Here is a 14,872-nt window from a genome sequence, read left to right on the forward strand (position 1 = left end):
CTGCTCCTGTGTGTGCCCTGGACTGTCCCAGCCACACATCTCTGCTGCTTGTCCCTGCCTAGGGTGGATCAGGGTCTTGAATCTAGGCAGAGGAGTATTGCAGTCTCTGGAGCACCCTCAACAAGCCCAGTGAGACCACCTCCACCACGCACTGCCATACACCACCCACAGCTCTTCTCACCTCTCTGTACGTGTTCTGCGTTAAACAACCCTGAATGAGATCACCCCAGGAGCAGAACTTGTTCTTGCCCTCCCTCCCTCCCCGTGCCAGCCCAGTGTGCCCCCCACTAGTGCTCTTCCCTCGGGATGTGCTTGTGCCGTGGTGCCCTGCCTTGTCCAGGACAAGCTCCATGCAACCCCTCGCTCCGTGACCCTGCTGGCTTTCCCCCAGCAGCCGAAGTAGGTAGTTGGGTTCCCAGTCAGAGGCAGGCACAGAGCTCATATGCACTTGGACCTGGCCTTGAGCAGGGAAAAAGACGTTTGGCAGCAGAAGGCTCTTCTCCTTCGCAGAGTAAAGGCATCATGAGATTAAAAGGCTGCAGGATGAGACTTTCGGACAGATTCGGACTCAGGGCAAAAAACCCCAATAATAATTAACAACATTGGCGATTAAGCAGTGGAAGAACATGCTAAGGTCTGTGGCTGGTTCTTCAGCACTGAATATTTTACACTAAAATGTCTTTTTCTCAAAGCGATGCTTCCATTCAAATGGGAGCGAATTAGGTCAGGGGAGTTCTCTGGCCTGAGGTAGGTAGAAGATCATGCAGATAATCCACATACTCCCTCTGGCCTTGTGACTAATTCTCTTTGGTACAGCTATTCCTGATGTAAATGAGATCGCTTGGACCTGTGCTTGCCCTCAGGAACTTATAAACTAATTACGTTTGTTTTGTCAACGCATTAGATACTCATAGGCTGCATGCAGACTCATTAGTTAGACTGAATTATGCCTTTGCTCTTTGAACGTTATCAAAACATCCAGATCTAGCATGTTTCACGGTCTGCCTTACTCCTTCTTTGTACACAGATTTCTGTGGTTACTCCTTGCTAAGAAACCACAGACTTTTAACGCGCATATGCTGGTTTCGGTTATTTCGTATATTGAAACTATGGTGGCTGATGTCATCCTGATCTTTTAAATTTATCTCACTTTTGATGAAACCCTTTATTGTTAGATTTTAAAAAAATGTATTTGTTTCAGATCTCATACATAACTTTGTACACCTGGCAGCCCAGTAGCTCGCACATGGAGAGCCTGCAGGCCCCTGGTACCTCCACACCTGCAGGGCCTGCAAAGGAGCCTGGTTCGCAGTCTCTCCCAGTGAGCAGGACTTTCGTGGAAGGTAGGATGTGATAAAGAAGTATAAAAATATTGGCAAATGCATAAAGCGCCTGGATTCAGTGCAAATGAGCTGTTTTACTTGGAGCTGGCTCTGAATTTTCCTAGGGCACAGGTAGGCGGTCAGACTCTTGCTGTGAAACCGTCCTCTAGAGTCTGAAGCAGCCCACCTCATTTCTTCCCTTCCCCCTTTAAGAACAAACAAACAACGAGGAACTTGTCTTGGGAGTTTTGAGATGCCACCGCTGCCTTCCAGCTGCAGTGATGTTTCACTGGGTGCTGGGAGGGTGAATGTCCATCAGGTGTCATCTTCATGCCTCCATCCCGAGCCATTCTTTCTGGGGGAGCCCAGCACCTCGTGAGTGCACCAGTATCAAGAGCTGTCACAGCCACTTTCTTCATTCATGTTTATCCAGCATTATTTGCATTCTTGCTGTGCTGGCTGTGCATTTAATGTGTGAATAATAGTTTTTTATGACTGTTATTCAGCACCTACATACTTCTGCTGAAAGGAGGGTGGAGGAGAGCAGGGTGGGGAGCTTTTTAGTTAATGAAACAGTTATTATTTGCTGACAAGATCACCAAGTATCTTAAGAAGAGGGAATTTGATCTCCTTCCAAGTAACTAAACAGGAATTTGCACTGCAGAATGTGTGAAGCATGTGTATTCCAGGAAAAAAAAAAAAACAAACCAGAGCATTTACAGCCCCATTGCCTAGGGACTTCAACATCTGTGAGGAAACAACGTCAGTGATCACTGTGTCCATGTTCTTTAACATTACTTGATTATTTTATCTCCAGGCCAGTGGAGCGGTATATGAACACACCCTCCTGCTAGACCCACCTTACGTGAACTCAACCTCATGGCAGCCCCTCTCTTGTGCTTCAGGTACGCCTAAAGCTTCAACCAGCCTGGGAAAACAAGTTCATTGTGAAGCAGGTATGCAAGAAACAAGTTCCAGCTGACTGGGTTTTTCACATGCAGACATTGGTGAGGCTGACACTAGTGGAGTCCTCAAGAGAGCATGAGAGTGCTCCAGGTGTCTTGGCTCTGCGAGGCGTGTGTGGGGTCCCTGAAGGATGACTGGAGTTTGAGTCCTGCTCCTGCAAAGTTGCAGTCACATAACATACACACACGAGTGCCACTGGGATTGCAGCTCCACCGCCCCCTCCTACCCGGGGACTAGCAGGAGCTAAGAGCCGTGCAGCCCCATGCTCCTGGGCCGTACAGCCCTGCAGACAGCCACAGCGCTGACCATGCTGCCCACACTGTGACTCCAACACTGCCACCACAGAGCCAGGGCCGTCGCCCATCCCACCCAGGACCAGTAGGTGCTCATGGGCTGAGGAGGAGGTTGGCCATCTAGGCAAGGGCATAAATTGGTGTGCAGTGTCTCAAGCAGTGGCTGGCTGGCTCCAGCTGAGAAAAAGATGCTGCTGTAGATGAAAGCCCCAGGGGATGGCATGCAGCCCCCCTGTACTTAGGTGCGTGGCACCCAAGCACCCTGCTGTCGGCTGCAGCTGCTGGCCAAATGGGAGAAAGAAAGGGATGAGTACCCATGAAGGAGGAGAGGAGACATTTCACTCATTTAGTTCCACAGCTTCCAAAACCAGCCTAAAACTGGGAGTAGAGAACAAGTGAGAAGAAAAGCACTGTACACGTAATACTCTGGCAGTGAAATGGGTCAGCGGTTCTTGTGGGAGAAGAGGAATGCAGTTTTTAAGAAACAAACATCATCGATGTACTTGGTAATAGCTGGACAGCCCTGCTTTCCTGGAGCGTAACACAGAAGTTTACTATGGGCTTATATGCCTTGTCTTTTGTCCCCACGGGCTCTCTTCTGACCACCACTTAGTGAAATGGAACATCCCTGCTGTTTTCTTTAAAGTAATCTGTAATTCCTTGGCCATAAAGTAAAGGGAGGGACCCATCTGTTTGTTTGGAGGTTTTTTTCCTCTCTTCTACAGATGTTCTTGTTTGTGTTAACTAGCAAATCTAATCATCCAGCTCAGAGGAGAGTTACACAACTGAAAACCTCCTGAGATTTCAGTTGAATAGCAGATCTTGCTTAATACCCCCATGTTCACTTGCTTCAGATTTGCAGCTCCTTTGGCGTTACAGCTGTGCTGTGCTTTTACATATAAACCAGATTAAATAGCAAAAGGAATGCTGAACGGAAGAGCTGTGTTATTTCCACCTTGCAGGACTGACTGAAATGAGCCTGGCAGTATTAAATACGAGATAAAACTCCCACAGGGAGCATTAGTCCGAGTAATTCATATAAACACTTAAAGAAGTCAGTCTTGATCGAGCTTCCTAGTCAAATCAGGTGGGTAATGGTATGCAACCAGCAGAGCCCCTTTCCCTGGGAAAGCACTGCTGACAGAAACTGAACGGTCATGTATCCTCACTGGGAAGCGTCAGGACGAGTATTGGGTAACAACAGATAGCCCACAGTTTGGGTAACTCTTTCACACAAGGAATTGCAAGTGTCTTTTCTGAGGACCTGCCTAGTGCTGTGAAACGTTCTTCGTCTGCGCCCTTGATGTGGGCCACCTGGAGAGGAAAATCTCATCAACGTCTAGGAATGCAGCCAGGTTTATGATCGCTTTCTTTTGCAGTTGACTTTTAAGGGAGATCAACTTATCAGGAGGAGGTCTGAAGGAAAGGTGAGTTACAGGTATGTGCATTTCATATGTGTTGATAAAGGCATAGATGAAGTTGTTTGCTTTCCCTCCGGTCTGCACTGTCTGGTTTTCAGGAGCTCAAACCATCCTTCCTGTCATCTTTTTGCCTCCACCCACGTGCACAGCGTGGGGCCTGATTCTGACCTCAGCCACGGGTGCGGGGCAGTGTGAATGAACAGCACCAGCAGTCACAGGCAGGGGGTCCCCTGCTGTGATGCTGAACTCTTCTCTCTGTAAGCTGAAATAATGCCCCGTGCTGGGGCACCCACCTGCACAACAACTTTCATAGGTGACTTCCACGGGGTGCTTCTTCCCTCGGCTTGCATTGAGCCCTGCCTGCCTGGCTTGGCAGACGGCTCCCGTGTCGCAGCAGGCTTTGCCGGCTCTGGAAGCAGCCCTAGCATCAGCCGCTGCGGGGATGCTAATAGAGCTGTAGCTGAAACAAAGCACATCGCTCAGAGCCTTAGAGCTGGGTAGCCAAGTTTCTGCAGCACTTCCAGATGTGAAGCGGGGGAGTTGGTTTTAGCCTATTTTTCAGATTTTTAAAATTCTTTCTGATTTTTTTTTTTTTTTTTAAAGCACCATGCAAGCACACTGCGAACAATTTGTACTGCTCACTCGGGTTTAGCTGCATGTTCCCAGTGGCAGTTGGTTAGTGTTTTTTCTAGCTGAGACTCTCTGACCGAAGCCCCATCTGTGTGCTGGGGCAGATCGGCAGCAGAGATCTCTTCCACTGAAATCCAAGCAAAAACTGTCACATGCCCAGTCTGTCCCATGTGTGACTCCTGCCCCCCATCCTGACAGGCTGCTCCTTGGACTGAGGAGGGGCAATGCCTACACTCACTCAACCAGGAGACAAAATTCCTCTTAACTTTGGACTGAATGAGGACTGTGTGGTTTTGGCCAACCAGTTTGGCGAGGAGCGCTCCAAGGAGGTGTTATTGCTGAGTAACTTCCCGTCTGCGTGGGCACTCAGCAGAAGGGGTAGAGGCTGCTGGAGAGCCTTGCTAGGTTATTTATTTCTCCAGGGAAGCAGGAGCTTGGACCTAAGCCTCGATCCCCCTGTCAGCATGGTGCACTGGTGCTTCAGCTTCTCCCTAACGTGCATTTCTTCCCCAATTTTGCCTTGCCTGTAGTTTCAAGCAACCTCCTTAACAAACCCTGCAGCATCTTCTGGGGAATTAAACACGATTGTGAGGGGTCATTAAGTTGTGAGAGGAGCTAAAGAAACCTTCAGTGCAGCCTGTCAATGCTTCTTTTCAGGTGATAAGAAATGAGAGTGATGATGCCCTGGTTGCTGCTGCTCCTTCTCCTGGTCAGCTGCGGCTCACCTGCACCCAGGTTTTCGGTGTGTATCTTTCACCTAGTGCCCGTACAACCTCTCAGCTGTTTATCATTCCCAGTCAGGTAGAGATAGGCGCTCCCCCACAAGAGGGATGGAGACCTGCAAAAGCTGAGCAACAAGGCACCTGCCAGCAGCTAAAGGAAGGTCACTCTTGTTGTCCTGATAATACAGGGGTTTTCATAGCATTAGGGGCTGTGCAGCTCTCTGGGTGGCTGGACAGGCATTGCCAAGAGTTAAAAACAACAACAACAACAAAAGCCCTTTAAAAAAAAAAGCCAGTGAAGAAATACTCCGTTCCCTCACAGAAAGCTGCCTTCACTTACTCATTGCAATTTAATAAGCAAGAAGGGGAAGAGGAGGTAGGCATCGTCTGAGGCAATCTATACTCTTCTGATGAGCAAATTTCTCTTGGGCTATCCCAACGAGGTACAGAGCTTGGCAAGGAGAGTTTGGCAAGCTTGGGGCTGTCTGCAGCAGGTCCCTGTGTGCCTCCAGCCTGGAAATTCTCCTCTGTGGAGGAAAAACAACAGGCCTAGGAGAAGGAAGAGGCAGCTGGGAGGCCACATTTGAGCACTTGAGTCTGCTGTCATGGGCAACTGCTTGTTCTGCTTATGCCTAGAACTGGTCCTGACCTGGTATCACTCCAGCCGGCTTGCTCAGAATGAAAATAGCCAACGGTTCTCATTGCACAGGTTTGCCTGGTTGTTTTGGAAGAGATTTGGCTCTGTTTTGTTTTTAATGGACTAACACCAGTCACAGACTAGATGGTTGCTGAAAATGTTTGCCCCAGACAGTGTGGGTCAGATTCACCTCTGAAGTTGTACCACTGTAGGCTCACTGCTTTCAGCCAAATATCAGCTCTCTTATCCTCCAGTTTTACAAGATGTTTCTGGAACCTTACTGATTTGGCCTGAATGCAGTGCAAGAGCAGAGTTTTCCCCCTCTTGTTACCCTGAGCACTTTCATAGTCTGCAAACACTCCCTTTGAGTTCGTTAAATGCGAGTAGAGAAGAATTATGTTTGTCCAAAGTAATTTTATGCATATCTGATCATGTTCTGGGGTGCTCTGAGCAGTGGCAAGGTCATTGTAGAAAACCCTTTTCCACGGGGTTCAACTCAACAGCCCACGCTGTGCAAGATTTGTGTGTCTTAGAAAGAGACCACCGTTGAATCGTCTTGATTCACAGAGGCAGCGTGACATGTTAGGGTCAAGAGGAGACAGATACTCCTTCTCTGCCTCTTTGTTCTTACCACTGACTGACGCGTCGTTTTTTTGTTTTATTTTCTCCATAGGAAAAAGATATCTGCCTCCTAGACAACAATAAATTAAGACAAAGGTTAAATCATCTTCAAGACTTGCTTTACTTGTATGAACTGCAACTGAAGGACATCCTGGAGAACACTTACCACAGAACAAAAAGTGGGCTGTTCTCAGGCAACAGGAGCGTGCAGCATGAGATGCTTTTACCCACAACCAGTGGAAATTTGATAGTCTATGACCAAGGTACATTTTGCAGTAGTGTGTGTGGAAATTTCAGCTTGCCACAATGTTTGTGTCTCCCTGCAGTGTCCCATGTGTCATATCTTATTTCTGTTAAAAGTTTTAGAGTTTTTAAAGTTGACTGTGTTTTAAAACGCAGTCATATACATGGAAAGGAGCAGGGCAGACTGGTGGCCCTGGTACCAGCAGACATCCCCTGGGGCCAGAGTCAGCTGGCCCAGCTTTAGGCAGCTACTGCCTAGGTACAAGGCAGACACCTGCAGCTGGGCTTCTCACCTGGGACTCCGGTGCAGAGAGGAACAGGCACCTCTCAGATGTTTTTACATCAGACCTGCTTTAGACATCAGCTTTAGGAAGAGATGGGTCTTGATCTTGAAGATCCTGTTTCCCCTGAGTGACTTACGGGGGCCCAGAGTGCCTGGCTCAACTGCAGGCACTGAAACCTGTTTGGAGGAACCCAGCCTCCCTGTTCCTCGGCTCCCTCATCACTTCTGCGGCGCAGTAGCAGGTGTGCATACTCTGTTCCTTGGTGTCGCTTTGAGAACGTGGTCATAGCTGGAATTGTGGCCTGTGGCCAAGATATTATCCTTCAGGGGCATTACACTGAAAGTGTGAAGCACTGATGTCCTGAAAGGCTCTATCCTGGTACAGCCTTGGTAGAGCTGGTCACAGGAGCTTAGCCTCTTATTTTATAAATTTTGGGCCCCGGTCCAATCTGTAGTACAGCTGAGGTTACCTTCCACGTGGACATTAGCTTCCCTGCAAATGATCTTGCTGACAGAGCCAGTCCCGGTCCTGTGTCGCTCCCATGCTATAGCCCAGGCTGAGCTGCAGCCATCCCACATCTCACCAAAGATTTGGGAACGACTCCCTCAGAGGGCATAGCTGTAAAGGCTCTCAAGCCTTGCGGCCCTTTGTCAGGCCCAGCAGTTTGCAAACCAGCATGGCCGCTACCTTACTGAACCACTTGCTTTGGCTTTGCAGGGCTTGCAGAGCCATACGCAGGCTGGCCAAGTGTCCTGGTCCCATACAGCCTCTCAGCAATGCCTTCTCTTGAGTGCACACACCCCTTTGCTTCCCCCCTGCCCCATTTAACAAACCGATACCGGTCTGCCTAGATTGCTCCGCGGTGTATAATCGGAAGAAGACCAAAAATGGCTACTACCGGATCAGGCCCAGAGCAGACCGAGAGCCGTTCCTGGCATATTGTGACATGTCTGATGGCGGGGGGTGGACTGTCATTCAGCGGCGGAGTAATGGCAAGGAGAATTTCAACAGGTGGGTGCGTCCTGGTTGCATCAACAGGACCTGCAGTCAGGCCTCCAGCTCCCGCCCTGTCCTGCTGCCTGGCAAAGCCCTACATTTGAGAAGTGGGGAATGCAAGACTTCAGTGATGATAACACTTTGCATTAGGACAATCTGACCTGGTGGTATCTATTGGTAACAGGAGGCCATTTTCAAAATGGACCTATAACACCTTTTCCACAGATTCTCTGCATTTGAGTAAGCGTGTACATGTCTGCATATTTTTTTTATCATTATTGGAGACTGTCAAAAGCTCCAAATTGGCAGGTGTATCTGCTGCTAGTGCATAGAGTGAGACCTGTTGAACATATTATCTGGTCTCATATCAGGAATTGTGTTCAGCATGGTGTAACATTTATTTCCTTATTCAGATCATTCAAAAAGATGCCAAACCACTGGTCCAGATTGTCCTTTCTCTATGCAAAACCCCAGAGGGGTGGCTTTCACCTGGAAATCTCCAGGAGGAGAGATGCTCTGGTAGCACAGTAAAGCAGAAACATCCCCAGGCAGATTAATTCAGTATCACAGCACACGCAATTTCAGGGCATGTCTAGTGCCTCTCGCAGTGAGTGCAGTCCATTGCAAAGCTACCTCAACTCCCTTTAAGCTGGCTTGCCCAGAGAGTGGTAGTTACCTAGCTGTGGTAGTTCAGCTCTCAGCACAGGTGAATGAAAAACATCCTGAAGAGGAGCATTGAACTGGTATATAGGTCAGGCAGAATTAATAGCCCTAATAACAACATAAGGGAGGGAATAGACACGGGGTTAGTAAAACTGAAAATGATGATACACAGGAAGTATGTGTGAATCTCAAAGATAATACATAAATAACAGAGGAGATTTTAAGAGAATGAAATTATAGGAAGAAAGTAACAGCAGAAGATTTCTCTTAAAAAGATGAAGCCAGAGAATGCTGATGAAAAGTAAGTATATATCTTTGAAGGACAAGTTGCTACATCCAAACAATGATTCTGCAAATAAGCAGAGGCGAGAGTGGTCAACGAATCAAAAATAGATTTAAATGAAACGGAAGCACAAAGCAAACCCAAATGTTTTCCTTTTAACTTCATCTGGAAGCTTTCGTTTGCTAGTCAGTTTCTGATTCTTCACCATAGCAGATCATACATCCAAGATTGCAGTGTATTTCAGACTGCAATATTTATTTCCAGCCAGGAGTGCATTTGAATTGCGACTTGCTGAAGAACAATATCAGATGCTTTGCTGAAGACCAATATGACAGCTGCTGCTTTCCCTTTCCATCTGACAACCTCATTCTGCGAGCACTGCATCTGGCAGTTTGAAGGTTTGATCCCAGCATATGTGTGTGCACAGGTTTAGCAGGAGAAGTAAGCTGTGAGTTGTATTTACTTCTAAGGCAGAGTGACAAATCTCAGCTCAGCTTGCGATGAATCAGATACTTTTAGAAAACAGTGTCTAGAGATACAGATGACGTTTTATTTGTTACCATAGCCAAGTGTCACAAACTGTCTAATTCCCTCACACGCTGACGTTGATATTTGTATCTCGCTGCAGGAAATGGGATGATTACAAACTGGGATTTGGGAAATTCCAGGGCAAGAATGATGAATACTGGCTGGGCAACGACCACATCTATGACCTGCTCGCTAGAGGTGCAAGTATTTTCCCTCCACAGATTTCTTTCTAATTTGGAAGAGATAGTTCATCTAACATGAGGCCACTTTGTGTTTAGGAGAGAGCTCATTAAAGATTGACCTGATGGACTGGCATGGGGAAAGACGTTACGCAATCTATGAAAATTTCCAGCTTGCAAATGAGCAGGTAAGAAACGGAGAGAGTGGTGATTTGCTTGTTTTGTCCATGAGGGTGAGGCATCTGTGTATGCATCAGACTTCAGTATTAGGGTTGTAACTGCAGCTCTGTAAAACTTTGCTGTGCTGGTTCCCTGGAGTTTCTGATTTGGCTGACTGACAAAGAGCCCTGGAAGCAGCAACATAAGCCTGGGGCTTCTTCCTCACAACTGCTGATTGCCCAAGCCACCGGGTGATGGATTGGATGGGGCTTTGAGCAACCTGGTCTAGTGGAAGCTGTCCCTGCCATGGCTGGGAGGTTAGAACTAGATGATCTTTAAGGTCCCTTCCAACCCAAACCATCCTATGGTTCTACGATCACGCATGCATGCTCTCTTGCTAACTCTGCTGCTGCACGGAGGGCAGCTCTTGGCCGCAGGGCACAGGGATTCCCACATGCATTTGCCTCCGGCCTCATGGTTAGTTTTCTGTGAGGGAGGAGATAAGAGTTTGAACCTCTGTAAGGAAACTGAACCCTGTTCTCCTGCTTCCTAGGAGAGTGTTTCAGGATGTCACATAAAAGGCAATCACCAGAACAAACCCTCTCTACTTTGTTTTAAAAGAAAACAGTGAACTCTAATCAAAGTTTTGAAAAAGCAGTTTTGAGTTCCTATCTTGAAGAGAGGTACCTGCAGCACTACATTTAGTGCTACCGACACAGAAAGCCCAAAGGCAGACACATCCCTCTATTTTCATGTTTGCTTTCTAGCTTTAGACAGCATCCTACTCAATGTAGGTGCTGTTCTTTGCAGGCTTGCCTTTCTGAACACGACACATTAAGTAGCCTGAATACCAAAGGACATGAGTTCCATTGCATGGACCATTGCAGTTCCATCACTGCTCCAGAAATACATGCATTATGTTCAGTTTGCAATTAGAGTTTTCTTATTAAAAGTTTGAATAACTTAGTTTTAATGCCTTACTGCTATTTTTCATAAACAAAAGTGGAACATGACAGGAAAAAGCCCACATCAAAAAAGTAATCATCCATCCCATATCAAATGTCTCTTAGATCTGCTAGCTGTGCACAACGGAACTGTTCTTTTAAGTATTCCTACCAGAACTGGACCATTTATCTAGAAAGCAGATGGCTTCTAGTTCTTGGAGAAGCGAAATTCCTAAGGAGTTACTCTAGCTGAACAACTGATAGGTTTATGAAGGCAACTACTTGGCACAGTTTTCTGCCAGGTTGTTCTTGATGAGCTAGGAAGAACCTTCCAGCTTGTTGTACAGTGTATCAAATGGTTACTGAAAGACAATAAAGCCTGAAGCCCTTTGTAGCACCAGCAGTAATTAGCAATCCCTTCTGGGAGTTTAAATCCCATTGATCTACACTAGGATCATTAAAGCACAGGGCCAAAAGTCACCCTTGACTTCAACAGTCATGTCTTTGACAGAGGATACAATGGCCAGAGCAAATTTGATCTCAAAAATGGGAGGAAGTGCAGAGAGTGCTGATATCAAAGACATGTTTCACATATTCTTGCAGGACAATTACAGGTTGTGGTTTGGCACCTATTCTGGTAACGCTGGCGACGCTCTGTCTGGTGGGAGCAATTTTGAAGTTCAGTGGTCAGCCTCTCACAGAGGGATGCAGTTCACCACATCTGACAAGGATCACGATCGATTCCTGGCAGGCAACTGTGCATCAGAGAACGAGGGTGGATGGTGGTTTAACAGGTATGGAAAACAGTTGATTCCTCTCGGATGCATAGGGCGTGGGAGGCTGTACAGCCAGGAGGACTTGCCTGCCTTACAGCAGCTGGAGGTTGCTGTGTGCGCCTGCCACCTCGCACAGCCAAATCTAAGATGTTCACACCTACAGATCCTCAAAGGAAAGCAATCTGCTTCTTTCATTATGAAGCAAAGCAGGTAAGTTGCATTCATTTTAAGAAACTGGACCACAGGTAAGTTGCATTCACCTCAAGAAAACGTGTCAGAATAGATGGGGGGGAAGGACTTGGAAGGAAAAGAGCCCAAGTAAAATTTCTTAAAGTGCTTTGGGTTATATCCCAGGAAAGAAAACAATTGTAGCCACTGCAAGGTGAAGTGTGTACAAAGGACACTTCCCTATTGTAGAGCACATCTAGGGAGTGAGCTACCCCTTAACAGAACTGATGGTGTGTTTGCTAGTTGGGCATACCCCACACATCAACAGGTAGGGGCTCGGGTTCACCAGCCCGGGGGCATGGACACACTGCTCTCAGTTTTTCTTTGCTTCAGTGCAGGATGAGCCTCTTCTTTGACCAGGCCCTTATCACGTACAAACTGAAATCAGTGGAGCCACACAAATGTACATCAGTGGTGGGATTTACCTTGACTGAAAGACGTGTGCATTTTCAGGTGTCAACACATAGCTGCCTTCACTTGAGCTAGAACCTACCAAATGGCACTACACCCCTCTGTTTAGGCAACTGAATCGCATCCCTAGTTAATATGCTGGAAGGAGTCAACAGGTTGAATTATCTGACCAGCGTGTCTACTTTAGGATGACCCACATACTTCTCTGGGTTCCACTAAATGCATTAACCAGATCTCCACAGGCTATTGTAGGACTTCAGATAACCAGATCAGTGCAGACAGATATATCTGGGTGTCTGAATCCATTGACGAATCCCGCCCTGGTATTTCTAAATGTATGTTGTGTGAAAATCGTACTTCACTGTAATGATGCAATATCTTCCCACGCTAAATCTCATCTCCTTCTTCCCCCTCTCCTACATTGTTACAAGGTGCCATGCCGTAAACCTCAATGGACGATACTACAGAACAGGAAGGTACAAGGGATCCCATGACAATGGCATAGTTTGGTCTACGTGGCATGGGATGTGGTACTCACTAAAATACTCAGCCATGAAAATCAGGGCTCCATTCTTCGTTGACAGTGAAAGTGGAGATGGTGAGAACAGTCAGGGCAGCTGAAACCTGCTGCTTTGGAACGAGAAAAAAAAGTACAGGCTGAAAAGAATCTTGCAAGTTAATAGCCAGCCCTCTACTGCTGCCGATTGCCAAACCTGTTCTGTGATAACTGGAGTGGCACCTGTTTCTTCTAGCTGAAGCTAATGTTGCGAATTGCTTGAGCACAGCCAGCAAACAATGTAATGGAAAACATATGGATCTCAGTCATGGAATAACGATGGTTTTCTTCTTCAGCATTTTCATGACTTCATTGGAGAGTGGTCATGAAAAGCTCTGGACCTTGAATGATCAAGCATGTTCTTTAACTGTGTGTACTCTTCAACGGCTAAATCTTTCTCATCTTGATTTTACCTGTCAGCGCTTCAGTTACAAGGACGTAAGAACAGGAACAACAAGGTGATGGGGAATTGGAGTTCATCTGGTGTGCCTTTGTTAGTGCTTTGTTCTGGATCAGGAGGATGTTTCTCAGCAACTCTCCCTACGGTCCCCAATCACCCTACTTCAGTTGCAGAACACTCCTGGCGTCTGTGAAACCAAACCAGTGGATGGACGTGCTTCAACTGCTAACATGCGTTCAAATTAAGGCTACTTCAGAGTAAACCGCCACAACACGGACAGTGTGGACACTGGATTTCATTGCCAACAGCCTCCTGCTGCAGATCCACATCTATAGCACACCACAACACATTAATGCAAAGACAATGCTGCCGGCCAGACTTAAGCCCCAGATTAAAATTAGGCAGGTTTTACTAAATTGAAGATGAGCACAGGTTATTCTTGGGAGCTCATAAAATGTAGTCATGATCCATTTGTACATTCTTGTGTAATTCACCAGATGACTTTGAGTTAGTGAAGGGGAATCAGAAAGTGCAAAGTGAACCATAAGGCATGCTTCTTTCATTGTCTCGTCGGAGTGAAAAAAAAGAGCAACACAAATGACAGAAAGAAATGGAATACTGAAAATTTATTTTCCACAAGCTGTTAATGACGACAGTTAAAAATGAACAGCAATATCAGCTTGATGCAAATCACTTAACTACCATGTTGTAGAATGAGCCTATTTTTTTCTGAATTACGATCATTTTCATAGTTCTTTTACATTTGATTGCTTTTAGATCCATAGATATTGTAATTTGTATTGTATATCCATAAAGAGTGAAATAAAACTATCTGAGTAGGACTTAACACTTTGTGTCTCTTTTTCAACCCTAGGAACTTGAACAGAAACTTGGCTTAAAATCTTGAGAAAGCTCATAGTATGAGAAATGCATTTTTTTTGGTGTTGGCTCTCGTGCTTTTGCACTTGCTGTCCTGGGTAGTTGAGTGGGTCTGCAAGGTAAATTTAATTTCCATGGCTCAAGCTGTCCTGGAGACAATGCAGAGACATGTGAAAATTCAGTGTAAAACTTGCTTTGGTCCCTCTGCTTTGTCAAGAGGTAAACCCCATTCTCACTTCTTCCTAGACATCCCAGTGACTGCAAACGTGAACACTGGCGCACAGTGGGCCAGCACTCCAGGGAGCCGTGCTCCTAAAGCCTGTGCCCTGGCAAGACTGCACCGCTGCACTCTTCCCAAGCCTTGGCACGTACCCACGTGGAATGAAACTTGCACCTACATCTCTGAAATGAGTTTGCCCTTGTGAAGAAAGGGCTGTGAAGAGCCAGCACTTATAACTTCATTTCTGATCACTACTTCTGTATTTTACTATGGTAAAATCCTAGTGCAAGGTTGTATCTACATGTTGGGAATACAAGGAATCATTACACACACGTTATAACCCTGTGGCCACTGATGCCATGCTGAGGGCAGCAAGGACAATTTTTGTCTAGGCAGAAGACACAAAGAAATGTGAGCGAAATAAATTAATGCCTTCTGGCAGGTGATGCTCAATCCCACTCTTCAGTAGAGGGCTCGGGAAGCAAGGTAAAGATTACATGCTCAACTCTGC

General features: G+C 46.5%; 1 protein-coding gene across 1 annotated transcript; it reads left to right on the top strand.

Annotated features, from left to right (window-relative positions):
• Nucleotides 1-5,299: 5,299 nt before the first annotated feature.
• On the top strand, nucleotides 5,300-12,927 carry LOC104341821 (fibrinogen-like protein 1). Its single transcript, XM_009948136.2, has 7 exons — nucleotides 5,300-5,374; nucleotides 6,665-6,875; nucleotides 7,991-8,150; nucleotides 9,710-9,807; nucleotides 9,888-9,976; nucleotides 11,495-11,685; nucleotides 12,738-12,927. The coding sequence occupies exons 1-7, from the start codon at nucleotides 5,300-5,302 to the stop codon at nucleotides 12,925-12,927; spliced, it is 1,014 nt and encodes a 337-aa protein (XP_009946438.1).
• Nucleotides 12,928-14,872: the final 1,945 nt, after the last annotated feature.

This window comes from Leptosomus discolor, chromosome 1, assembly GCF_034619465.1.
Source record: "Leptosomus discolor isolate bLepDis1 chromosome 1, bLepDis1.hap2, whole genome shotgun sequence".
Lineage (NCBI taxonomy): Eukaryota > Metazoa > Chordata > Aves > Leptosomiformes > Leptosomidae > Leptosomus > Leptosomus discolor.

What these genes read in the sequence shown, in the direction of transcription:
- LOC104341821 (XM_009948136.2), top strand. Translation starts at nt 5,300, where the DNA reads ATGAGAGTGATGATGCCCTGGTTGCTGCTGCTCCTTCTCCTGGTCAGC. An exon ending in GGCAAGGAGAATTTCAACAG is followed by an intron (nt 8,151 to 9,709) that starts GTGGGTGCGTCC and finishes ATCTCGCTGCAG; the next exon opens with GAAATGGGATGATTACAAAC. An exon ending in TCCAGCTTGCAAATGAGCAG is followed by an intron (nt 9,977 to 11,494) that starts GTAAGAAACGGA and finishes ATATTCTTGCAG; the next exon opens with GACAATTACAGGTTGTGGTT.